Source organism: Eleutherodactylus coqui, chromosome 3 (assembly GCF_035609145.1).
Source record: "Eleutherodactylus coqui strain aEleCoq1 chromosome 3, aEleCoq1.hap1, whole genome shotgun sequence".
In the NCBI taxonomy this organism is placed as follows: Eukaryota; Metazoa; Chordata; class Amphibia; order Anura; family Eleutherodactylidae; genus Eleutherodactylus; species Eleutherodactylus coqui.
Window position 1 is genome coordinate 77,202,302 of NC_089839.1, and position 27,860 is coordinate 77,230,161.

Consider the following 27,860-nt stretch of genomic DNA (forward strand, 5'->3'; position numbering starts at 1 on the left):
CTATATAATAGATCCATCATAAAGATCCTCATTCCAGATGAGGTGTGCCATTGTTTCAAGCAGCGGCTCTCATTATATCCGTGCGCTACATAGCAATGCCCCAATGTACGTGTTACAAGAAGCAACATTTAGTGTTTGTGAAGTAGAAATGATTTATTTCATGGTGGCATAATAGAGTGGGATCAACAATGCAAGTTTGTTAGAACATTTATCCCTGATCTTTTAGTCCATATACATAAAGCAATTATTGTTAAGATGACTCAAAAAAAAACAGGAATTTGTTACAATAATTGGCCTGTGTACTACTTATCATAAAACAAGAATCTACAAAACATTACATGATGCAAAAACATAATAATAAAGAAAAATAAACACTCAAATATCTGTCACAATCATGTTTGTGTGTCAAGTGCAAGCATTCATCTCTGAAAAGTAAGATTTTACCTTTGCCATGCAGTTTGTTCAGTTAGTAAATTGTTTTTATTCTGCATTAATATTAGTGGAAACAAAGGAAGCTAATATGAGTGGCAACTCCAATGGAGTGGATGAGTAGACGAGTGCTCAATAAATTAGCATTTTCAAAATGGCTTGACCTGACTTCTCCTGGTATAATTGTACATCATAGAGGATTGATTTACAGCTTTTATTGTATGGAAGTAACTTTTTCATGATAATTATTATAATTGAATTAATCACAGTTTTGTAACAACACCGGCTCAACACTAAATAGTAATCACCTTTTCTAGGTGCCAATGGTGAATCATAGAATGGTAGAGTTGAAAGGGACCTCCAGGGTCATCTGGTCCAACCCCCTGCTCAGTGCAGGATCACTAAATCATCCCAGACAGATGTCTGTCCCGCCTCTGCTTGAACACTTCCATTGAGGAAGAACTCCCCACCTCCCATGGTAGGCTGTTCCAATCATTGATCACCCTCACTGTCAGAAAGTTTTTTCTAATATCTAATCTGTGTCTCCTCCTTTTCAGTTTCATCCTATTGCTTCTAGTCTTTCCTTGTGCCAATGAAAATAGGGCTGATCCCTCTGCACTGTGACAACCCTTCAGATAGTTGTAGACTGCCTTCTTTTTTGCAAGCTAAACATTCCCAGATCCTTTAACCGTTCCTAATAGGACATGATTTGCAGAGAGCTCACCATCTTGATAACTCTTCTCTGAACTTGTTCCAGTTTGTCAATGTGTTTTTTAAAGTGGGGTGCCCAGAACTGGACACAGTATTCCAGATGAGGTCTTACTACGGAAGAGTAGAGGGGGATAATTACCACACGTGATCTAGACTCTATGCTTCTCTTAATACATCTTAGAATTATGTTTGCCTTTTTGGCTGCTGCATCACATTGTTGACTCATGTTCAGTCTATGATCTATTAGTATACCCAAATCTTTTTCACTGCTGCTTAGCCCAATTCCTCTCATTCTATATGTGCTTTTTTCATTTTTCTTGCCCAGATGGAGGACTTTGCATTTCTCCTTTTTAAGTACCATTCTGTTAGTCACTGCCCACTGTTCAAGCTTTTCTAGATCTTTTTGAATACTCGCTCTCTTCCCTAGTGTTAGCTATCCCTTCAAGCTTTGTGTCATCAGCAAATCTGATCAGTCGCCCATCAATTCCTTCCTCCAGATCATTTATAAAAATGTTGAACAACACTGGACCTAGGACAGAGCCTTGTGGTACCCCACTTAATATATTCTTCCACTTGGATGTGCAGCCATTTATAACCACTCTTTGAATACGGTCACACAGCCAGTTGCCTTGTTAATCCCATATTTGGTATGGTATGAGATACTTTGTCAAATGCTTTACTAAAGTCAAGATATACTATATCCACCGCATTTCCCTGATCAACCCAGCCAGTGATTCTGTCATAGAAGGAAATTAGATTTGTCTGGCATGACTTGTTTGTTACAAACCCATGCTTGCTCTGGTTAATTACTCCCTTTTTATCCAAGTACTTGCATACATACTGTTTATTAATTGGTTCAAAGATCTTTCCCGGTATAGAAGTCAGGCTCACAGGCCTGTAGTTTCCTGGATCCAACTTATTCTCTTTTTTGAAGCTAGGGACAACATTTGCCCTTTTTCAATCTTCTGGGAATCCTCCTGTTCTCCAGGAATTTTTAAAGATTATGGCGAGTGGTTTAGCAATTACCTCCGCTGCTTTTTTTAGTATCCTAGGATGTAATTCATCTGGACTTTGAGAATTTAATTCATTTAAGTTAGCTAAGTGTTCAATCACTGTCTCTCTGCTTATAGATAGCCTATATTCTTTTATTCCCCCAATAGCACAGGGTAGATCAGTTGATATTTGAGAGAAAACAGATACAAAATAAGAATTCAACATTTTGGCCTTGTCAACACCATTCTTAACCAATTCACCATTTTCATCTTGTAAGCATCCACTAGCATCTTTGACTATTCCTTTGCTTTTGACATATATCCAAAATCCTTTTCTATTGCTTTTGGCCCCTGTTGCAAGCCTTAATTCACTATTAGCTTTAGCTTTTCTGACACTCGCCCTACATTTTATGCAAACTGCATTATATTCTTCTTTAGATATTGCCCCCTCTTTCCATTTGATTAACATATTTTTCTTCATTTTTAACACGTGTGCAAGTTCTGTGTTCCTCCATCCTGGTCTCCTATTCTTCCTACTTTTAGGGATTGTTAACAATTGTGCTTTGAGAATCTCATTTCACAATATTTCCCAACCTTCTTGGACATTTCTGTCCTTAAGAACATCCAGGCATTGGATTCTTCCTACCCTCTTTCTGAGTTTATTAAAACCTGCCTTTCTGAAATCCAACCTTCAGGTCTGAGTTTTCTCAGGTCTTCCTCTTCTTTTATCCAAAATTCAAAGATAGCACGAGCACTGCCTCCTAAGGTCCCAGCCACCCTTACTCCTTCAACCATTTCCTCCCTGTTGGTAAGAATTAGGTCCAAGATAGCAGATCCCCTTGTTTTCTCTTCTAACTTTTGAAAGATAAAGTTGTCAGCAAGAGCAGATAAGAATTTGTTGGATCCATTACTTTTACCTGAGAGAGATTCCCAACAAATGTCAGGATACTTAAAATCTCCCATAATCACTATGTCATGCTTTTTTTAGAGCTTGGCCATCTAATGTAGAAAGAGATCATCAAAATCTTCTGTTTCTACAGGTGGACTATAGTAAATATCTACAATGGTGTCCTTTCTGTTGTTCTCTCCTTGTATCCTTAGGGCGCCCACCCACTGGCGATTTTTTTTCTTTGCGTTTTGTGTTTTTCCTGCAGAGCCATTAGAATTGAATGTACTCCTGTCCACTGGCGTTTTGCGTTGCGTTTTTTAACATAGGAACTGTCAGTTGCATATGTGTCCTTATTTTTCTCCTAATGCACCCATGAAAGTCAATGGAAATTAATGGAAAAGCCGCGAAAATGCCGCGAAAAACGCGGGAAAAACGCCGCGAAAATCGCAAACGCCAGTGGGTGGGCGCCCTTACCCAGTTTCTACAGGACTAACATGCTCTGAAGCTTGAGTCTCTGTGGAGATGAATGTTTTCCTAACATATAACACAATACCTCCTCTCCTTTTTTGGTCTGTTTCTTATAAATAAGTTGTATCCTTGAAGCCTTGTATTTCAATCATGTGTATCATTCCACCAAGTTTCCGTGATGCCTATGACATCATATTTCTCTTCCTGTGTTAGGAGCTCCAATTCTCCTTGTTTGTTTCCCATGCTCTGTACATTTGTGTAGAAACATTTTAGTTTGTGATCAATGTCTCTAGCTCCTCTACTTTCCTTCTGAATTTTTGTCTTTGTTCTTTCTTTCCACTTCTAATAGCAAGTGAGACACCCCCACGAGTGAATCACGTGTCAACACTAGTAGGTAATGCAAAAACAGGAATTCACCAACAGATATCAGGAACAGGGTAGTGATGGTAGTCAAATGGTGGCACAAACTAATGATGAAGTTAGATAATGGAGTAGATGCTTGATACAGAATTAAGCACTTGACAATACCTAATCCTAATGCTCGGGACCCGTCCAAGTTACTGCTGGGGGATGTCACAGGGAAAGGGTAACTAACGGTTACCTTAAAGTTCATTGTCACTCGTGACGCAACCATTCCGTCCTCTGCGGTGAATCCTGAAGGTGTAATAAATAGTCCAAACATAGGGATAACTTTCTGAACAAAACCGGGAATGGTCGGTAATGTCCGTTTACTTAACTTTAACAAGATGACAGTAGTTCAGGACAAAGTACACTTCTTGAAGGTGGTGTGACAGGGAGGCTCTCTCGGGGCAATCCATACAATCCACAGTTTGTTATTTGTGTGATCCCGCTCCCGTCAACCTTCTCGCTCTCCTACTCTCTACCAGTCAACACTCACGCTTCAGGTGCTCTCCTTCTTTCTCTCTCTGTGTTTTAGTAATGTAGCCAGCACATCCTGGGTAGAGCAGGCCAAGAAGGTCGCTCTGCCTCTTCCATTCTCCCTCACAAAGACCAATCTGTGTCTGTGTGGCTTACTAACAGACTTCTCTCTTATCAGCCAACTTGCAGACTGACTCTTGTAAGAAGGCAGAAGATTTGCTAACTCCCTTGCATTCCCCTAGCAAACACATATATAACTGAAAGTCACATGACATACAACAAGATACATTTCTCAGACATAACCCAGACATTAACTCATTCAGTGCTGTAAAGGTGCAATATACATCACAAATGCAATACTACATAGAAGACACTGACAATACAATTGCACGAAACAAACATATAACATTATGGAGGGGCCCTGCTAACTCCAGGCCACTACAGTAGTAATGCTGCTGCATATGTGAGGAGCTACTGGCACACAATTAACGAAAAGGGTAAGTGCAACCCCGTATACCCACAGAGGTAGTAGCTGGAATTGCTTTTACGTGCATTAATTCCGGCGGTCTGGATACAGTTGCAACCAGATCGGCAATTCAGTGCGTGTTTTTGCTGCTGTTTTATTCGGTTTAAAACCCATAACTGTGTCAAAAATACAGAAAAATTTTTGCCAATATGGTTTTTACTGTATCAAAACTGCCCTGTGTGAATACACGCTTAAAGGTAAACACACTGCAATGTATTGCATCAAAACTACAGGGGATCACCTATTTTCAGTTTCATGAATTATCTTTTTTACCAGAATATGTCAATGGGTTTTCCAAAAACACCACCCGTGAACAAGATCTTACAGGACATTTTTAAAATTTATTCTCTTATTACAAAAGAATAAACTTATTTTTAAGATGTTATTCTAAACATTAGCTTAAGCTGCTACTAGGACCCATTAAAGTGGAACACAGACTCCTTATGAGTCCATATGGCGCTTTGTTAACTTCAGCTTCAGAGACTCTGCTTGAAGCTTTTGGCACAGATTTCATCATTATGGACAGGATCCACTATTTTTATCACCAAAATTACTGGCACCATGACAGACCCCGTAAGTTAATAGAATCAGTCATGTGCCATTGGTATCTATTATGCCTTACAGTGATACTTGTATAGTTGAATAAATGCGTTATCTTTCAATAGTGTGGACCCACTATGACACTGACCAATTCTCCCTTTAACCTCCCCAAGGCTGATACCCTGAGTAGTCTGCAGTGGCAACTGATGTGAACAGGTCAGAGGCACGCAAGTGCAGTACTGGAGGGACAGGCAGGGATGTAATCGAAATACAAACTGAGGTCAGGCAGAGTTCTTGCATTACCAAAGAGACAGGTACAATGTCACGGCAAATGGTAATCAGACAAAAACATATCAAATAAGTAAAGGTCAGGACAGGAGGAGACAGGAAAGCTGGGTGAACAGGCACAGGTTAGAATCAGGTGGAAATCAATAATACCATTGCAGGAACAAACATAACCTATTGCTCAGGCACTCTCTAGTGTGTGTGTTTGCGTGTGTCTGGAGTGGTGGGGGCTTAAAAGGAACCTGTTATCATTATCTCACCCAAAAGCTAAATATACCTACAAAGTCAATCCCTTTTAATGCCTTCTCTTTTACTCTTAACTCTGGAATAAGGTTCCAAAGTTATCCCTCGCTGTATGCAAATCAGCAGAGAAGAGACATAGTTAGCTCAACAGCCCATAAATCAACATGACTCCTTTCAGCTAGATGACTCTTCTCTGATTTGCATATGGCGCAATATAGCTTTCAAACCTAATTGCGGAGGTATATGGGCTTTTTAGGAAAGGAGACAGTGTTAGTAGTTATTAATTTTTCATCCCTTCCTAGTTCAGTGTATTTAATCTTTGAGGGTAAGATGGCAGTCATCAGTTCACTTTAAGCAACTCGGAGGACCATATAAAGTGTCCCATCAACAGAATCTCAACTCTCTGGTACCAAATATCCAGCGATTAGAGAAGCAAAAAAGGAGATACAGGAAATATAAAAGGAGGTAACCTATAAAGAACCAAGGTTTTTATATATATTTTATACCTAAGTAGAATAAAATAAGTGGGGGGGAAGGGTTGACAGTAGGGTAAGGGTTGGAACGGAGGGTACAGAGGCGTTGCTAAATGGGGGTAAAAGGGACAACAAGTATAACCATTACAGGGTCAGTCCAACATGTCTACAAATTTATAGATCATCTCAACCTAAGCTATCTTCTTCTTGAGCTATCAGGACTTATGAAAATTTAGGAGAACAGGGTCTCGAACTCCACATATTAAAAATTTCTCCAGGGGGGCGGAGCCGGACGATGCAGGGATAGGACGCACGCTGACCGCGCTCCCTCTACAGCCACTGACACCCAGCCACTTACAGCAGACCAAACGCGCCCAGAGGACCCCAGACAGAAGATGGTGAAGAGGAGAGGCACAGGGAGGCTACCGGACGCCGCCGAGGAAGATCCGCAGAACATCCAGCGGTTCTTCGGGAGCCGCGGCGCGCCGGCCCCCCCATCCAAGATGGCGCCGGACCATGTGCGCTCAGCTCAGCCTAATGCCGACAGCGGACGGGAGGAGGAGAGAGAAGCCGCAGATGCAGGAGCGGGGGACGCCGGCGGGACAGATAAGTGCCTCATGACCCAGCACACCATACACCCCCGGCAACCCCACTTAAGATCCACACAGGACTGCAATCCCAACATGAAAGGGGGACTCTCCTGAACACAGGGACACGTTTCCCCAGCCCTCCGCACCAGAGAACACTAGAGACTCTAGACCCGCCAGGAGTGATAGGAGGGAAGGTCAGACCCCAAGCCCTGCAGGAGCAGAAGCCACTAATTCTAGCATGAAGGAGGGAGGAAGCCATGCACCGCAGAGACCCCGCAGGAGCCCCAGCAATGCGGATAAGACCAAAACCCCCAGACCAGATCCCCCAATACGAGACCCCTCGTCTGAGGATGAGTGGGATTGCAGGGGACATTTACGTGCCTTGCCCACTAAGTCCGACTTCCAGAGGCTTGAAACCTCCCACAAGGAAGCACTATCTATGATACAACAAGAGATCAAGCAGGTGGGCAACCGGTTAAGCGCAGTCGAGGAGTCACAGGAGACGGTCCTCTCCACGCTAGATGCCCACAGTCAAACGATCAATGCGCAGGCCATGCAGATTGCAGACATATTGACACATATAGATGACATAGAAAACCGCCACAGGCGTAATAATCTGTGAATAAGGGGACTATCAGAAGAGATCATGCCAACACAATTAGAGGAATGGGCCTGTAACTTCTTTGGTTCGCTACTGCACAGAGGATCTGAAAGCCCGGTTGAAATAGACCGAATACACAGAACACTAGGTCCAAAACCAGACAACCTAAACAGGCCGAGGGACGTGGTTTGTCTCATACATTATTACAAGGATAAGGAGGCCATAATGAAGAAAGCTCGCGAAAAGGGAGACACAATAACGTACATCGGTGCTTCCATAGAGGTGTTCCCAGACCTAGCACGACGCACACTACAATTGCGCAGAGCAGTAAGACCGATATTAAATGAACTAAGAGCAAACAACATCCCTTACAGATGGGGGTACCCCTTCCAACTCATTGCATCGAGAAACGGGAAAACAGCCTATTTTAGAACACCTGCAGACCTACCAGGGTTCCTAGGAGCACTAGAACTCCCATTAGTGGTGATACCGGACTGGCCGTACGTGCCGGCGCTACCGGTGGGAGCACCAAGAGAATCGTGGCAAGAAGTGAGACCCCATAGGCCAAGGGGGTCGGGGCCCAATCACAGAGCACAGCGCTGACAATCCACTAGGAACAAAAACCACCGCTTAACAAAAGGCGGGTCTAGAGGTCCGGCTAAAGGAGAAACACTTTTTTGACACTCCCCGGTATAGAGGGAAGAGTGGATAACCTGAGACTCTATGCATGGGAGGGGGGGGGTCGTCTGGGATTCTGTTATTGTTACATGCTTTACATAGAGGTTGCAAAAACGTAATAGTTAAAACAAAGTTAGTTTTTGAAAAAATGTCATTTAAGCATTTAATGGTTTGTCGGTGGGGGTGGCGGGAGGTGGGGTCCTGTTTAACTGCCTCGGTTTTCCCTCCCCATGGGATGGACGATGCGGAAGTACCGTCTATAACCAACCCAAGGTTGGTTCCCCCTATTTTGAGGTTGGAGCTCCTGACTCCAATCGACAGAATGCTCACCTTCTGTCACCTTTTCTTATTCTTTATCCCCCTCTATCCCTCCTCTTTTCCTTTCTTGACTCTCGCCTCACTAATGCTCCAGACGGAGGGCCCCCAAGTAGCCCCCTCATCAATCAAAAATAAACCACCATGACGAACCTAACTTTCTGTTCATATAACGCCAGAGGACTGAACATTCCTGCTAAAAGGGGTCTGATCCTGGCGCATATGCACAAGAAAAATGTTATGATAGCTCTCTTCCAGGAGACCCACTACAGAGCCGAACAAGTTCCAAAGGGGAGTCCTAGAAATTACCCCAGTTCCTATCATAGTGTGCACCCGGATAAGAGGGCTTGTGGAACATCGATTGCAATTCACAAGACCCTCCCACATAAGGTACTAGACTCTAAGGTAGACAGTGAAGGGAGATTCATTTTCCTAAAACTTGAAGTCAGAGGGCAAATACTAACTATAGCTAATATGTACTCTCCAAACTCCAAACAGGTCACGTTTGGCTGTCAGATACTGGAAGATCTGGCACGGTTCGCTTCGGGCTCAAGGATTCGTCCTCGGGTAAGTCCGGACCCTCCCTGACAGCACTGCGTAGATTACGGAGAAAATTGGCGGAGCTGAAACTCATTGACCTCTGGAGAATTCTCCACCCGGGGGTCAAGGACTACAGCCACCACTCAGTGTCCCATAACACCTATGGGAGACTGGATTATATATTCATCTCACATGAGCTCCTGGACCTGGAGCCCAGGTGCTCAATGGGTAACTTCATTTGGTCGGACCACGCACCTGTCTATGGGGCCCTCTTGGTGCAGGGGGAAAAAGGCGGTTTGAATTCCTGGAGGTTAAACGACAACCTCCTGAGAGACGAATGTTGCCTACAGGAAGTCAAACAGACCATAGAGACATTTACGGACACACATAGGCTAGAAACACCAAACTGACAGTCCAGTGGGAGGCCTTGAAATGCGTCCTAAGGGGGGGTTTTATTTCCCATGGGACGCGTCTTAAAAGGGATAGGACTGGCAAGTTGATGGATCTGATGTCGCAGCTAGACAGAGCAGAGAAGGACAACAAATCGAACCCCACGCCGGGACTAAACGCGGAAATCTCAAAATTGCGCCAACAGGCGCTAGGGATAATGAATAAAAATAACCTTTGCATGCGTGATAGATTTAAAGGGAAATTCTACGAGTACGGAAACAAAAGCGGTTCGTGGTTAGCTAGAGCCCTGAATCCCAGGGCCAGCCAAACACATAGATTCACGATGAACTCAAAGGAAAAAGGGAAAGTATACGCGACTAAAGATATACTGGAATGCTTCCAAAACTACTACAGCGAGCTCTACAACATAGAAAACGCGGTAGACCCGACGGAGATTGGAAAATACTTACAAGCCTATGCCCCAGGAGCTATTCCCACGGACAAAGCAAAGGCACTAGAGGGGGAATTCACCACACAAGAGATTATGGGAGAAATCAAAGACCTAAAAATAGGGAAAAGCCCGGGCCCCAATGGGTTTACACCTAGATTTTATAAAATCCTGGGGGACCGCCTCACCCCCATTTTGTGTAAGGCCTTCAACGCAATATCGGACATGTGCATCTTCCCACCACAAGCGCTACAAGCCACAATAACTGTAATCCCAAAACCCGGTAAAGACCCCACAGCCTGCGAAAACTACCGCCCCATTTCCTTATTGAATATCGATACTAAGATTTTTGCTAAGATAGTGGCCACCCGACTACATTCATTGACTCCGGGGATCATCAATAGAGACCAGGTGGGATTTGTCCCTGGAAGGGAAGCCAGGGACAATACCATAAGATCACTTTCTCTGATTGAGCGGGCAAAGGAGGCAAATTTGCCACTATGCATGCTCACAGCTGATGCAGAAAAGGCCTTTGATCGAGTCAATTGAACGTTTTTAGACGCTACGCTGAGACACATAGGCTTAGAGGACAGGTGCAGAAATTGGATAATGGCCCTATACAACAACCTGACAGCTCAAATACGTGTAAACGGCACACTCTCCACACCAGTCAGAATAAGGAATGGTACGCCTCAGGGATGCCCCCTCTCCCCGACATTATATGCCCTAGTAATGGAATCATTGGCGAACGCCATCAAAGAAAACAAAGAAGTCACGGGATTTAGAGTAACAAGGAGTGAGCACAAGGTTGCACTATACGCGGACGATTTAATGGTCTATATGACGAGCCCCAAAACGGCCCTACCCGCGATCCTAAAAGAATTTGAAAAATATAGTAGGGTCAGTAATTTTAAGATTAAAGGGGTTGTCTCCCGGCAGCAAGTGGGGTTATACACTTCTGTATGGCCATATTAATGCACTTTGTAATGTACATCGTGCATTAAATATGAGCCATACAGAAGTTATTCACTTACCTGCTCCGTTGCTAGCGTCCCCGTCTCCATGGATCCGTCTAATTCTGATGTCTTCTTGCTTTTTTAGACGTGCTTGCGCTGTGCGGTCTTCTCCCCTTCTCCTAGGTCCAGGCACGAGCGGCGTTCTGGCTCCGCCCCCTTCTACACGTCATCGCGTAGCTCCGCCCCATCACGTTTGCCGATTCCAGCCAATCAGGAGGCTGGAATCGGCAATGGACCGCACAGAGCCCACGGTGCACCATGGGAAAGGACCCGCGGTGCATCGTGGGTGAAGATCCCGGCGGCCATCTTGGTGAAGGAAGAAGAAAGAAGAAGAAAGACGTCGCAGAGCGGGGATTCGGGTAAGTAATATGTTTTTTGGTTTTTTTAACCCATCGCTTGTGGTTGTCCTGCGCCGAACGGGGGGCCTATGGAAAAAAACAAAACATTTCAGCGCGAGACAACCCCTTTAATCTGACTAAATCGGAAATACTAAACATCACACTCCCCACCGAGGAAATCACAAAATTAAAAAACAGGTTCCCTCTGACATGGCGGGAGGACCACATAAAATATCCAGGGGTGGCCCTTTCCCCTGACACGGAGAAGTTATACGAACTAAACTTCTAACCCATCCTCACCTCAATACAGAAGGACTTAGACAAATGGCGGCCACTAAACCTCTCCTGGCTAGGCAGAATAAATGCGCTCAAAATGAACTCCCTCCCCCAAATCCTCTATCTTTTCCAAACGTTACCCATAAAAATCCCAAGAGATTATTTCATGAAATTTCAAAAAGCAGCAACCCACTTCATATGGAAGGGATCAAAGCCACGACTTAGTTACAGACTAATGACGCAGAGAAAAGACAGGGGAGGACTGGGACTCCCGGATCTACGTCTATACTACAGAGCGGCAATCTGCAAAGTGGTGCTAGACCTTGTCCGTGGAGGACCCACGGAGCGTTGGGTGGAACTGGAACAGGCAACCTCCTCAGGACGAATCCAAGGACTTTTTTGGCTGAAGGGACGACTGGGTAGACGGGGCTGTAGGGTCTCACCCCTAATGAAGTCAGTGTTGGAGATATGGGATGGCTTTGCAGTAAAGAGCGGATTAGTGAGGATACCAGGTCCGTGGACACCCCTGAAAGGAAACCCGGACTTCCCACAGGGGGACGGGGGATTGCCTTTATTGGAGGGCGTGAATCCACAGTTTTCCAGAGTTCGGGATTTCGTAGGGACAGACGGATTGTTAAAACTGAACGAGCTAGCAGAAGAGGGGGGTACCCGGGCAGGTGCGTGGTTCCAATACCAACAGTTAGCCCACTATATAGGAACACTGGGTCCGGTAGCTAATCTGATAACGCCCCCAACACCATTTGAGGTGCTGTGTGACACGCCTGGAAAAAAGAGGGGTGAAATCTCTGCGGTCTATGGGATGCTGGTGGACGGGGGTTGGTCGGGACACCGGGGCCGGATCCCGAAGATCCTGGGAGGTGGAGCTGGGGCGAAGCGTGCCAGACGAGGACTGGGCAAAGGCCCTATGCCTGACGCACAAGATGACGGTATCGGGGAACCACCAGGAACTGAATTATAAGTTACTCACGCGGTGGTACCGAACCCCAGCGCGGCTTGCTAGATTCTACCCAGGGGTTTCAAATCTATGCTGGAGATGCTCGGCGGAGGTGGGGACACTCACACATATATGGTGGTCCTGTCCACAGCTCTTGTCTCTTTGGAAGGCAATAGAGGGTCTACATAATGCCCTGACCGGAGGACACCTAACCTTTACACCAGAAATAGCCCTGTTGTCGGTTATGCCGGGCCTTATAGGAGCCAACAAAAAGAGAATTTTAAGATTCTTCATTTTAGCAATGAGGACGGCGATTCCTCGATTGTGGAGATCCCAAGCCCCGCCAACTAAGCTGAACTGGGTAACAGCCATGGATGAGATAGGACACATGGAGGAGCTTGGAGCGGAAGATGATAATAAATACCCAGCCCATCACTTGATGTGGGAGCCGTGGCTAACCTTCCGCAAGTCGGCTGAATTCGACAAGTGGTTGACAGAGGGGGTCTTGCCAGCAAGGTAAGAAATCACAGGAGGGGTGGTCAACCAGGAGCATGAGACACTCTAAACACCTCTTTCCTCTACTTTTCTTCCACATCTTCCTTTCCCTTCTCCTTATCTTGCTTTCTTTCCCTTTCCCAATAGCTCCATAATTTTCAACCCCTTTTCCTTCCTCCTCTTTTTGTTCCCTACGATAAGTTAACTGGATTGTACTTAAGCTGAAGGCCGGTCCCTGTGGGCTCGGCGCCCAGGGGCTGTCGCCCGGGGGCGGGGAGAACACCCGGTCCAGAATTTAAAATATAGTTTTCATACTACTGCAATAGTGTTGGATTACATTAGCAAAATTAAAGCAGTATTTCTGAAGTTTTAAGTAAGCTACCCATTGAGGGCTACAGAGACTATAACAAGAGACTTTTATTGCACAAATCAAGACCAGAAGAGAAGGGTACTAGATGACGGCACTTCTTCATAACTCTGGAAACCACAGAAATATAGTACACCAGTTTTGTAACAAAGTAGATGGTATTATAGTTTGTATGCTGCAAAGTCTCGAATAAAACACTTTTTGAACATAAAATTTCTCCATCTGTCTGTTATGTTCAGCACAGAGTTCTTCCATGCGGCATAGTTTTGCGATTTCCTGCTAACAGTCACTCATGGAAGGCACATGAGACTTCACCAATGCCGTAGGTAGGATCACCACCCTCACAGCTGCCAGACAAAACCTAAGCAGTCCCGTTTTCTGAGCTCCAATTGAGCCTGGCAGAATAGAGAGTTAAGGCCCATTTAGACACAACGATTATCGCTCAAAATTATCGCGCAGTCTTTTGAGCGATAATCGTTGAGTGTAAATGGGCACCCATCGTGCAGATTTCGTTAAGCCGTCGCTCATCATTGTCTTTCAACGTGCTGAAAGACGACGATGAGCCTTTTAAGGGATTCACAGCTGGATACAGCTGATGCTATTGTTTCAGCTGTATCCTGTCCGTGATAACAGGCTCGGTATGAAGAACAGAGCGGTCCAGCTGTGTTCTTCATCTCCTGCTCGGAGCGCTCGGCTGTATAACAGCCGGGCTCTCCATGCAGAAAATATCTGGATGCAGAAGAGAAGCGGGCACATTTCCTACAGTAGGATTTCCTACTGTCAAAGTTGCATCGCACCGCACGAAAATCGAGTTTTCATGCAATGCAATAGAGAGGGAGGCTCCATAGGGAAACATGGGCTACAAAACCTCTCGAGTCGCGGGCGTATCACCGGACCCGCAAGGTTTTTGTGTTGGGTTGTTGCATGCTACAAAACATTACATATGTGAAGGAACCCATATGAAAGCATGGGCTTCACATATATGCGATTTGCAGCATTGCAGCAACGCGACTTTGTCGCCCGTGTGAAGGAGGCCTTAATCAGAGGTGAAAGGCACTGCAGGAATTTTCTCTCTAGGGAAGTAATCATGGCTACGTATTACATAGACACCCACTAACTTCAATGAACCTCACGTAATACTACATTCCAAGTGTCACCATCAGAGGACCTGCTTTACAAAAGAGAGTTGCTCTAGGGAGGCAATCCTTTAAGAAAACTGCACAACCAACACTTACTTGGGAGGTTCGCATCATGCAGCTTCAAAAGTGGTCCAGGGCGAAAGTGATCTTTATTGTGAAGCTCCACTTTTAGAGCTATTTTAGCTTTATACAGTAGTTTAGAACTAAGGCTGGATAATAGAAGGTAACAGGGGACAGAGTCTGTTATGAAGCCTGCCAGCATACTGTGTCTGACAATTCTTTTTAGTAATATTAGACAGGATTACGTAATTTGCTGTTTGTGCCGATTGATATTTTGAATTTTTATGTAAAGAAAATCGGTGAATATATATTACCTTTGTATGCTGAAATGTCCTTGACTTTGATGAAAGAAAACGCAAGCGAGCTTCAATGCTTTCCAACTCATGTAGGAATGTTTGATTTCGGAGGCGGGCCTTCTTCTCCTTCTCACAGATTTCTCTTAAAGAGTTTTTTAACTTTTCATACTGTCGATAACACCTTGAAATAGAAATGACATGATCAGTCAGATACCTCCCGCAGTAACTTAAAATGAGTCTTTGTGCCACTTTAAAGATTAATGGGGTTTTCCCAGATATTTTTTAAAAAGCTGACAAGGAGCTGATCAGAAGGTTCAGGGGGTCCAGTATACAGAGTGTGTATATATATATATATATATATATATATATATATATATGTTCCTTTATTATTTTTCAGGATGGCCAGCAGATTGGAAAAATAAATATCTCAGAAAACCCCCTTTGGCTACATTCACGCAAGTGTGACTCTAACGCGGGTTTTGTGTGTTGCGAGATGCACAAATGCCGTGTGCTTTTGAATGGAGTCATACAGAGGAGCGATTTTTTTCTCTTGCAGCATCGCTGCACGTCCTATGTTTTTGCTATCCTTGGAATGCGTAGCACATTGTATTTAATGGGACAGTCAAACACGTTGCATGCAGTGAGATTTGATGTTTCCCAGTAACATCAATGGGAAAAACTTGCCGATACTCCAACGTGCATAAAAAAGAGTTTCGCTGAAGTAATGCGAGGCGTATTTGTATGAAAAACGTCTCGCATTCACATTGGCAGAAAATGCAAAGAATGGATTAAATAAACAAGAATTATGCTTTTTATGGAGATATGCTGTGGATAATTTAAACCCCTCGTGCTGCCTACATGACTTCGATATGTTGTGAGTAAGAATTGGATGATTAGTCCACATCCTGGTAAGCCTGCGCGAAATGAGTGTGTAATTACACCTCCCGCCTCGGTGTGAGTGAGGACTGTGTGCGGCAGCCCCACAATAGACTTCTACGACATTCGCAGGTAAAACGCACATTGACAAGCGCAATATCAGGCCAGTTTTTTTGGCCCGATATCGCACTCACATTAGTGAAGGTAGCCTTACGCAGAGTAATTATTTCTGTAGCAATGGACAGAGATGATGAAAATTCGAAATATGGGCAGCTATTCATTATAAAATTGTTCTCATTAGTAAAAGGAGCAATTTTATAATATTAAACTATTTAAATAAGTTGCCCGGTTTTAAAAATATACATTTATACATAAGGAATTCTGAAAATTCATATAATTAAGGAATTCTGAGTTTAAAGGGAATGTGTCATCAGAAAATGACCTATAGTATAAATCAAGTTTTTATGTTTGACATATTGTTTTCTTTTCCTTTTTAATGTCACAATCTATATATAAAATTACTGCTACTAACCTGCAGTTTTCACACTGACCAATAAGGGCCTGTTCACTTTAATGTCAGAGGTTCCATTCGGAGCGTTTTTTTTTATTTGCATTAAATACAGGATGAAATAGCACTGTATGCAACTGTACTTCATCTTGTAAAATGCAGGACGAGAACCAAACAAACCCCTTACATCCAATGGGGTGCATACAGTACCATTCAGCTGTGCCGTAAGACGCATTTGTTAGGCCAGTGGGTTCCGTCTTCTTGCTCTCATAGCAGTGCATAAAAACAGAACCTATAGTGCTGATGTGAACGAAGCCTAAGCCGATTATAGTCTGGCACTTCCTGTTCTGTAGCGAAAACTTTTCAGCATTCATCTCATTATCACCGCAGGCAGGGTTTCAATGAAAGGTAAAACTTATATATAGATAACACAGGTGTGATAATCACACTTATTTCACCCTCCCTGCACCTGTCACAGAGCATGCCTGGAACATCTTCCATAGAAGTGAATAATGGGTCCTCCTCTGTCCATTGTGTGAATGGCCTATGATTTCTGCTGTAAAGTGTATTTGTAAATTCTGCTGTAAAGCATATGTTTGCAGCAAGATCTAGAGATGAGCAAGCATACTCAATAAGGCAAACTACTCAAGCGAGTAGTGCCTTATTCGAGTACCTGCCCGCTCGTCGCTAAAGATTCGGCTGCCGGCGCGGGTGACAGGTGAGTTGCGGCGGTGAGCAGGGGTGAGCGGGGGGGAGAGAGGGAGAGAGAGATCTCCCCTCCGTTCCTCCCTGCTCTCCCCCGCCCCCTGCCGGCACCCGAATCTTTAGAGACGAGCAGGCAGGTACTCGAATAAGGCACTACTCGATCGAGTAGTTTGCCTTATCGAGTATGCTCGCTCATCTCTAGCAAGATCGTCACCCAGACACCCAGATCGTCATGTACAGACAAAAGAATTTAAAAAAAATCTACAATCAGAAAATAAAAACAGATAAAATATGGAATACGTGTCACTAATTAGTTTTAAATATCAAAAAAATATAGGTGACACATTCTCTTTAAAGTGGTTGTCCAGTTAAGTAAAACTATAGGGCAATTATTAGTGGTCAATATACAAGTAACTTGTCAATTACACTTTATTTTGACTAAAGCTTCTGACACCGTCATGTGACCTGAAGAGTGCAGCAGCTACCGCTGATCATGTAATCCCCTCTCCTGCCCCTTAGATGGAATGTGACAGCTGCCTGCAATGCATCTGTACTGCAGAAAGCAGTATGCGGAACACTCCCACTGTCAAACATCTTAGATGCCACAGTCGCTACTGACCTCAGCATCTGATGGGTTAAGCAGGGCACCCAGCTATCAACCACCACTGGGCTTCGCTGTTGTTCAGCTACTGTGTCTGTGTAATCCTTTGATGTACAAGGATATTAGAAGATGTACAAACACGTTGTTCTGTGTTAAGGGTACAGATGTTAAGTATACCTACAAATATGTGTTGGATGAGGTGTATTGAGACATCTTTTTCTCCAATTCCAGTCTTTTTCTTTCACTGCAAAATACAAAGAAAAATCAGTAAACAGAAATAAAACCGGTCAAAAATCTTATTATCAGTGCCGGACCTTTATCCTACTGCATTCCCTACCGTCCCACCTTCCTCTTATGTAATGCCTCTTTTCACAACCACAATGTAGAACATAAGTCTAGGAGGTCCCATTCACAGTAGTGGGAACTATATTATCTTATGTATAGGTAGATTATATAAAATACAATCTTAGCAGCCCAAAGGCCTCTCTGCCATATAAGACACCAATGTTATAACTTATTTCTAATAGTATTTCGAGATATGCTTCAGAACAAAAATCATAGGCTAGTCACGCAACGGACAGGAGCTAACCCACTGATTTCTATGGGAGAATATTCTAGGTATGATCTGTGCAGAGGCTATTGTGCAAAGAGGGAGAAATTTTGAAAAATGTTATAATTTTTTAAATATTTTCAACTGCAATATCTCAAATATGTGCAAATATTCTGTACAAATTTCTGATAAGATATACAATTTACATCTGTTTCCTTTATTCTGGAAGCACATTTGAAAAAAACTTTAGTTTTGTAGAGCCCTTGAGCTGCCAAAACGATAAGAGAACCCCCACAAATGACCCAATTTGAAAACTAGACCCCTTAACGAATTCATCTGGGGATGTACTGCATATTTTGACTCACAATTTTGGAATGAATCTAAGCAAAGTAGAAGGAAAAAATATTATTTTAATTTTTTTTGCAATTGTGCCATTTTAAAAAGTTTGTTTTAGTACAGCACACATATGAATGAAGTCTTGCACCCCAAAATGAATACCCCTGTTTGTCCTGTGCTCAGAAACATACCCATTGCAGCCTCAATCTGCTTACTGGACACATGGTTCTAACGGAGGGAACAGGGCACAGCAGAATAAATTCCAAGCCCCACTGCCCACTTGTAGAACCATCAAGGTGCCAGAAGGATAGAACGCCCCTCACAAGTGACCCCATTTAAATTTAGACCCCTTAGCCACACGACTGCAACCCCTAGTACCAAAATTAATCCATAAAGAACAGGTTGGGTTCGTACCGGGCCGCGAAGCTAGGGATAATACCCTCAGAACCCTCTCCATCATCCTAAGGGCACAGAAATCCAGGAATCCCCTTAGCCTATTGACAGTCGATGCAGAAAAAGCTTTCGACAGGGTCCACTGGGGCTTCCTGGAAGCAACGTTACAAAAGATAGGCCTAGGATCAAGGGCTAGAGAATGGATTATGGCTCTATACAAAAACCCATCGGCAAAAATAAGAGTCAATGGGGCCCTTTCACAGCCCTTAAAAATAGGAAACGGGACCAGACAGGGATGCCCATTGTCACCCACATTATACATACTTGTCATGGAATCCCTAGCAAATGCTATAAGAAACAACCCCAACATCAAGGGCTACAGGACGGAGGCCTCGGCACAGAAGTTGGCTCTGTTTGCTGACGATCTGCTAATTTTCATGACCAACCCCACAATCGCCCTCCCTAGTATCCTTAAAGAATTCGAACTATTCGGAAGATTGAGTAACTTTAAAGTGAATACACATAAATCTGAAATTCTAAATATCACGGTCCCACCAGAAGAAGCAGCCCAATTAAACAACTCCTTCCCCTTCCAGTGGCGTACAGACAAAATAAACTACTTGGGAATAACTTTAACCTCAAATCCAGACCAACTCTTTGAGCTTAATTACAAACCGGCGCTCTCCAAACTAGAGAAAGACTTACAATTGTGGAGGTCCTTAACAATGTCATGGTTCGGTCGGATTAATGTCTTAAAAATGGTCTCCCTACCTAGACTTTTATATCTATTTCAGACTCTTCCCATTAAGCTCCCTAGAGACTTTATGACTCGTGTCAGACGAATAACGACGAAATTTGTCTGGGGGAGATCCAGGCCACGACTAAAATTTAAAACACTCACTAGAACTAAGGAAGCGGGAGGAGTAGGCCTTCCAGACTTTGATTTATATTACAAGGCAGCAATATGCAAATGCATCCTGGATCTTCTACACAATAGAAGCACCAAACTTTGGGTGAATATGGAACAGGAAACAATACCAGGGGAAGCAAGGGGTTTGTTCTGGATACCCAGGGGTGAAAACAGGAAAGAACTGAGACTGCCTCCCCTCTTAACAAATATTTTAGAAATTTGGGACAGGTTTGGGAAAAGAAAAGGCTTGGTGTCGTGTCCTGGACAACTCACCCCACTTGTAGGAAACCCTGGGCTGCCAATTCCGACAGATGACGGATCGCTAGTAGCTAGGCTAGGGGTCACCACACCATGCATCAGAGATGTGATGGAAAATGGGCATCTCAAAACATTAAAAGACATTCTGGGATCCGGGGGTCCGGTAGCCGGAGCGTGGTTCCAGTACTTGCAGATTCAATGTTACGTTCGATCTCTGGGTACAGTGGCAACACTAAACAAACCATTGACGAGGTTTGAGGAGTTGTGTGTGGCGAAGGTACCACCAATGAAAGAGATCTCCCTCTCATATCGCATACTGCTAGCGGAGGAAACAAAAGACGAAGCAGTAGGGTTCAAGGCACAGTGGGAAAGGGAACTGGGGAGACCAGTTCCAGACGGAGATTGGTCAAAAGCTATGACTCTGACACATAAGATGTCAATCTCGGGTAAAATGCAGGAAATGAACTACAAGTTGCTTTCCCAGTGGTACAAAACACCATCCAAATTAGCCAGAATATATCCTCAGCTATCAAGTAGATGCTGGAGATGCGCAGTAGACGAAGGGAACTTCCTACACATATGGTGGTCGTGCCCTGGGATCAAGAAACTGTGGGAAGATGTTAACAGGCTATACAATGCCCTGACCCATGCCGGGATCACCTTCACTCCGGAAATGGCCCTGCTATCAATATTCCCAGGTTCCATATCAGGAGCAAAGAAGGGCCTACTCAGATTTTTTATCATGGCCTTGAGGCAGGTGATCCCTAGGCTATGGAAGTCGACAACAATCCCAAATAGAATTACCTGGCTGGAAAACTTAGATAGTATAAAACAACTAGAGGAAACCATCGCCAAGGATAACAACAGGCGCCAGAGGTTCTATGCGACGTGGGCGACATGGGTGGCATTCCGATCTTCCGACCGAATTAAGGAATGGCTCCTGAGAGGGGAAATATCTAGATAAAACACTACGGCTCCAGGAAAATATAAAGTATAAGTTGACGGGGGGGGCGCACCCACCGGGCGCGTGGGAGATCTTTTTTACCTATCCTACTTAATCTATATCTCTTACTTTCAAGCTCTAATTTCTGAAGTTCTTTCTCTTCATACAATTATTTGGTTAAGAAAAACTAGTCATTTCTTTTCTATGCAAAGTAAGATATATGAACAAGGTTTTTATGTAACTGTTTACACAAGTTGAAAAAATGACTAAATAAAATCCGTTTGAACTTAAATTTAGACCCCTTAGCTCATTTAGCTGAGTGTGAACTGAGCATTCTGCCCCCTCAGTTTTTTGCAAAAAGTATTATAACGCATGTGAAAAATAAATAAAATTTAGTTTTTTTCTCATAAATGTCAGACGCACCCCAAATTTTATAGAACTAGTTCTGCTGTGTTCAGCAATACCCTCATTGTAGCCCCTAGGACACATGGCTAGGCTTTCAGGGCACAACTGACTAAATTCCAGGCCCCATTGCACACTGGTATGTCTGAAAACAGGAGTAATTATGGAGGCTTTGTTGGGATGGGCACACGGGGCAATAAAACCAGGTATCCCTCCTCCCATGCTCGCTGCAAACCCAACACTTTTTGGGGAGTATTTTTTTACCTCAGCGGCAGCAATGGGGTGTACAAAGTGACCGCTCTGTGAGGCTCCGTACGCTTGCTGAGGTGCGGCGGTCTCACACAGAAAGCACCCAACAAGCTGCTCTTGGAAGTGCACGAAGGCGAGCATTCCCGGGGCTTCTTGTAAATTACATATTACAGGTAGCGATCTGAATAACGCCGGACTCACACGGATGTATGTGAATTCCGCATACGGAGGCCCGCAGCGGATCCCAGCTGTGAGCCCGGCCTTGACCCTGCAAACAGCTGCGTAATGTACTGCGTATAACTGCGTACTCATACAGGCCGTCATTTGCAGTAGGCCTTTTTTTGTTTGGTTATATTTCCTGCGCCGTCGTTTAGTGATGACACGGGTGCCAGTAGCCCGTATACAATGTTATTGGGTATGGGCTGCGGGTATATCCGTGACCATAAAGCACAATGGGCTTTATGTTGCGGATATCCGTGGTAAAATAGAACCTGCTGCGTTCTGTTTTCTGCGAGTGAATTACGTAATGCCAACCTACTAATGTGAGCGGAATTGTGTAACTCAATGCATTTGATTAATCCGTGTATTACCGTGGATCAAGCTCATGCAGAATCTGCAATTCTTATCCAGTCATGTGAGGCCGGCTTATGGTAGATCGCTACCTTTTTATCATATGCCCGGGGAACACTCCATGAGGCCTCCGGCCACTGAGTCAGGCTCTTGGCTACCTTTGTCGGTGGACAAATGCGCAGAAGTCGGGGAAGGTCCATGGAGGATGATTACGTTGTAGTTCAAATGTGGAGACTTCCGTAAGAAGTTTCCTCTTCCATCGCTGATTGCATCGGTGAGATTAAACTTTATCTTTTTTTTAGCTGTTACGTGATCGCCATAATCCACTGGATAACGCCAATACGTGACCGGGAACCACATCACTATGGCCCTCAATCACTGCTCCAGGCTCTTGCCTACCTTTAGTAGTTAGGAGCATGGCGATTTTAAATTTCTCAGGCCCTCCCCAGCTTCTGCGCTTGCGTCCGCCACTTTATCGATGGGCAAATGTGTAGAAGCCGGGGAAAGGTCCACAGACAAAGATCCCGTTGGAAGACAAATCCGGAGGCCTTTGGTAACTGATTTCACCACCTCTCACAGATCTGATCCGTGAGGGGGAGGTAAAACTTTAACTTTTACATGATCAACATTTTCCATTGGATAACAGCGATCGCGTGACCAGAGACCACATAACGCGGCACCCCGTGAAATCTCCAGGCTCATAGCTACCTTCAGAAGCTAGGAGCAGGGAGATTTTAAATTTCCAGAGCAATCCAACGATTTTGCGCACGGGACCTCGTATGGGTGGTCACTAAGGGGTTAAGAAAACATAGATCTTCACAGAGATTCAAGTTTCAGAGATTGGTAGTTCTGTAGAAACTCTTTGGGTAAGAATATAAGTAGAGAACAACAGAAAGGAAACCATATTACCATAGGCCATGTGGACAAGCAGAAGATATGGATTAACTCTTTCTACATTAGATGGCCAATCTCTCAAAGAAGCATGACATAGTGATCATAGGAGATTTTAACTATCCAGACATTTGTTGGGAATCTCTCTCTGGTAAATGTAATGGGTCCAACAAATTCTTATCCGTTCTTGCTGACACGTTTATCTTCCAAAATGTTGAAGAAAAAACAAGGGATCTGCTATCTTGGACCTAATTCTTACCAACAGGGAGGAAATTCTTGAGAAAATAAGGGTGGCTGGGACCTTAGCAGGCAGTGCTCATGCTATCCTTGAATTTTGAATAAAAAGGGAGGAAGATCTGAGAAGACTCAGACCTCAAGGTTGGATTTCAGAAAGAAAGATTTCAATGAACTCAGAAAGAGGGTACGAAGAATCCAATGGCTGGATGTTCTTAAGGACAGAAATGTCCAAGAAGGTTGGGAAATATTGTGAAATGAGATTCTCAAAGCACAATCATTAACAACCCCTAAAAGAAGGAAGAATGGGAAGGATAAGGTCCACTGCCCACGGCCGTATTTGGATTTGCGGGGATCCAGAGCCAGTGTTCGCCTCCAGTTCCCGCAGCAAATACTGCCATTGGACATGCTATATAAACACTTTTCCATGCCGGCGAGCGGAAATCAATTGCAATTTTCTGCTTGTGGGGAAAAAAAAAAATCGCAGCATGTCCTATTCAAGTGCGAGCCTCGCACGGACAGCTTCCATTGCAGTCAATGTAAGCTGACCATCCTGCGGCGAGTTGCAGTGAATCTGCGTCATCGGCGGTGCAACTCTCTGCATTGCACATGTGGCGGCACGACAGCCAGCATATACACAGAGTAGAGAGAAGACTTCAAGATATGTATGCGGGAGTCAATGCCGGGGCACAGGGTCTGATTCCACTGTGAGATTTCGTAGTCGGAATCAGACCCGGACGTGTGCATTCGGCCTTACAGAGACCAGGATGGATGAAAACAGAACTTAAATACATGCTAAAAAGGAAAAAAATATATTTATCAAATGGAAAGAGGGGGGAATATCTAAAGAAGAATATATTGCAGTCTGCAGAAACTGTAGGGCAAGTGTCAGAAAAGCTAAAGCTAATAATGAATTGAGGCTTGCAACACAGGCCAAAAGCAATAAAAAAGGATTTTGGGGGTATGTCAAAAGCAAAAGAAAAGTCAAAGATGCTATTGGATGCTTACAAGATGAAAATGGTGAATTGGTTAACAATGATGTTGAGAAGGCCGAACTTTTGAATTCCTATTTTATATCTGTTATCTCTCAGAAAGTAGATGGAACATCAACTGATCTTCCCTGTGCTACTGGGGGATAAAAGAATGCAGGCTATCTGTAAGGAGAGAGATTGTGAGGGAACACTTAGCTAACTTAAATGAATTCAAGTCTCAAGGTCCAGATAAATTACATTCTAGGATACTAAAGGAAGCAGCGAAGGTAATTGCTGAACCACTCGCCATAATGTTTGAAAACTCATGGAGAAAAGAAGTCCAAGAAGATTAGAAAAGGGCAAATGTTGTCCCTATCTTCAAAAAAAGGAAAGAAGGTGGACCCAGGAAACTACAGGCCTGTGAGCCTGACATCTATATTGGAATCAGATCTTGGAACAAATTATTAAACAGCATTTATGCAAGTACTTGAATGAGATTAAAGTAACAATCAGAGCCAGCATGGTTTTGTAACAGACAAATCTAATTTCCTTCTATTAAAGAATCACCGACTGGGATGATCTCCAACGTGGCTGCTGTCCGGCTAGGTGTTCATTAGTATTCCATAGAATAGTATTCCATTTCCTGCGCCACCATACGGGAACATAAACAAACAAACAAAAAAACGATCATGTGTATGACCCCATTCAAGTCAGGTATGGCATTCTCAGGCGCAACTAATGTGGCACAGAACACCCAATCCATGTGCTCTGCGGGAAACCACACATCTCCATGCTCTATTCTCGTCTGAAACTCGCTCGAAAATAGAACATGCTGCGATTAATACACCCACCGCAAATGGTGGGTTGTAGTTTTATGTGAGTTTTGTACATCTTGCAACGTACAAAACGCGCACGATTTTCTCGGCCATGTTAATGCACCCTGAGGGCGCCCACCCACTGGCGATTTTTTTTCCCTGCGAAATTCGCAGCATTTTTTTCTCTGCAGGGGTCTATGGGACTTGTAATGTTAAAATCGCGATCGCGCAAAATCGCGATTTCGCGGTAAATTGCGATTTTGCGCGATCGCGATTTTAACATTACAAGTCCCATAGACCCCTGCAGAGAAAAAAATGCTGCGAATTTCGCAGGGAAAAAAAATCGCCAGTGGGTGGGCGCCCTGAGAGTGGAAGTGTTCATGCTTGGCTCCCTATTTTTCACTACCTCCTTTTTTAATAGCTATAACATTTTTTCTAGGAAAGAGAGGGCACGGCGTCCATGTTACTCTGTGCGACTGATTGAGAAACGTTTTCCGCCACTTTTCAAGCATGCTCCCGTTCATTGAAGTGGGCAATTAGTGTAATTAGTTCAGTGTGTACTCTTTCCTACAGAAATGCGCAGGAAAATAGCGCATGCTGTGTATTTTTTGCCACGAATAAAATGCGCAAGCAAAATTCGCTTATGTGAACGAACCCATTCAAATCAATGGCTTCTATGCACTTCCTATTCTGTGCGCCTGAGAAACAAGACGCAACGAAAGATGGCGGAATGTCATTTTTTTCCAATTTCTTTCCACTTAGAATTTTTTTTTAAGTTTTTCAGTAAATTTTAAGAAACATTATATAGTACCATTGAAAAACACAAGTCATCCCGCAATAAACAAGCCCTCATACAGAGACGTAGATGGATAAATAAAGGAGTTACGATGTTTTAAAAGGGGGAGGGAAAAAAAAACGAAAATGAAAAAAAAAAAGCAAAAAAGCTCCGTCACTAAGGGATTAAACCGAATGAAAACTGAACAAGTCAACGGTGGTTTTTATGCCTGCACAACATAAACGACAAGCGAAAAGTGAACGATATACGTTCAGCATTCAGTGGTTGGTTCACGTTTAGATTGAACGATTATCATTCACTTTCACTCGTTTGAGCGATGAGCGTTCCGTCTAAAACACCCTTAATCTGCATGGAAAAAATGAAAAATCCCATTCCGCCCCACGACTATTTTCCTCTGCGGGTGAGCTGAACCTCAATCTACGTCTTTGGCCGGCTTCACAGAAGCGTATGAGCTATTGCAATACCTCTGAGCCCAACGCATTTGCGGAATGAACTATGCTTTTTGCGAGCATATCGGCGTATTGTATCGTATTATTTGCGCCCGCTGGGCATGTTCATTTTTGTGCACCAAACAAAGATGCATCGGTTTAAATGGCCAATTCATCTAATGGGTTCCAGATGTGTTCTTCTTCTTCCAGCGGAATCACGCAGCGTATCACGCATCTCCTTGCATATTGTATTCGCAGTTGCACCCCCAACCTCGCATTTGACTCCTATAGCGACATTTGCTGCAGAAATGCACAGAAAAGTAGAACATGCTGCCAGTTATCTTGCGTGACCGAAATTGGCGTGAAGAATATGGAACCGTGAATGAACGCATTGAAATCAATGAGTTTTATTCTCTACGTGCAAATTTTGCGTGCGCAAATACGCCCATGTGAAGGAGCCCTTCGCTAACGGCCCGCTATAATTACACATGTAACACCCCAGTAAGCGTGTCTTCTAACGTGTATCGGGGTCATCACGTCCACCACACAGCAGGAGGCAATGATTTACTGCCCCCAAACAGAAATGGCGCTGTTCAGTAGGATGTCCTGACTTTCCTTTCTACTGTCCTGATATACAGCTGACTGCGTGGGGAGTTTGCTCCATAACTAGTCCAGGACATCAATAATAATGTATTCTGGTGGAAAATACATAAAACACATAATAAACGCCATTGTGTTGCCCCTAGCAACCGGGTTCCAGCTTCCGCCTACGGATACCACAGTAGGACAAAAAGCTCCCTGGCACGGCAGTCGCTTTCCATGCAGTAGTGGGGCGCCCTGCACCCGGTGTGCCTTGTACTGCTGTAAATCAAGTCTCCCGGGCGGCCGTTGGCTCCGCCCCGCACTCACCAGTCTCTCAGACTCTTCCGCAGATTCGTCACCCGTTTATCATAGTCGTCTCCTGTGTGACTCCCGGATCCGTCCGCCATGATTTCCCGCTTACCGGCTCCTCCGAACGTCGTTACAAGGCAGAATACGTGTTCTAGAGTCAGACCAGAATGCAACGCGACCTGTCATGGCGGCTGGAAACCATAGTTACCAGAGGAAGCCAGGAATCGCCACGTGACACGGGCCAGCTGGTCACGTGATTTATTCTGCCACCGAATTGTGCTTGTCGGCCTCTGCAACCAGATGGAAGTTTCTGGCATGTGATGGGTGAGAGTTAATACGTCAGATATAGCAAGCAGGGAGACTAAAAATGGCTGCATCACACGTAATATGCAGAATAAAACCCATTGAGTTCAGTGCGTTCAGTCGCACGCTTGTATTTTTTCCTGCACATTTTGATCGCAAAAAAAAAAAAAGCATGCACTATTTTTAAGCAAAGGGCCCTATAGAAGTGAATGGAGGGGGCGCAAATACGTGCAAAATACGCAAGGAGATGCGTGAAACGATGCGTAATTGTGCCGGAAAAAGGAAATCAGT

At 44.1% G+C, this 27,860-nt stretch overlaps 1 protein-coding gene across 2 annotated transcripts in view; it reads right to left on the reverse strand.

Annotated features, from left to right (window-relative positions):
- Window positions 1–27,430, reverse strand: part of KIZ (kizuna centrosomal protein) — a 130,762-nt gene extending 103,332 nt beyond the window's left edge. For both annotated transcript variants that reach the window (XM_066595756.1, XM_066595755.1), the window contains exons 1-3: window positions 27,285–27,430; window positions 17,811–17,873; window positions 14,958–15,120 (exon numbers count right to left, since the gene is read on the reverse strand). In XM_066595756.1, the coding sequence (XP_066451853.1) occupies window positions 14,958–15,120; window positions 17,811–17,873; window positions 27,285–27,364 (306 nt within the window). In that variant the 5' untranslated portion in view covers window positions 27,365–27,430. The remainder of the gene's footprint in view (window positions 1–14,957; window positions 15,121–17,810; window positions 17,874–27,284) is intronic.
- Between the last annotated feature and the right edge of the window lie 430 nt (window positions 27,431–27,860).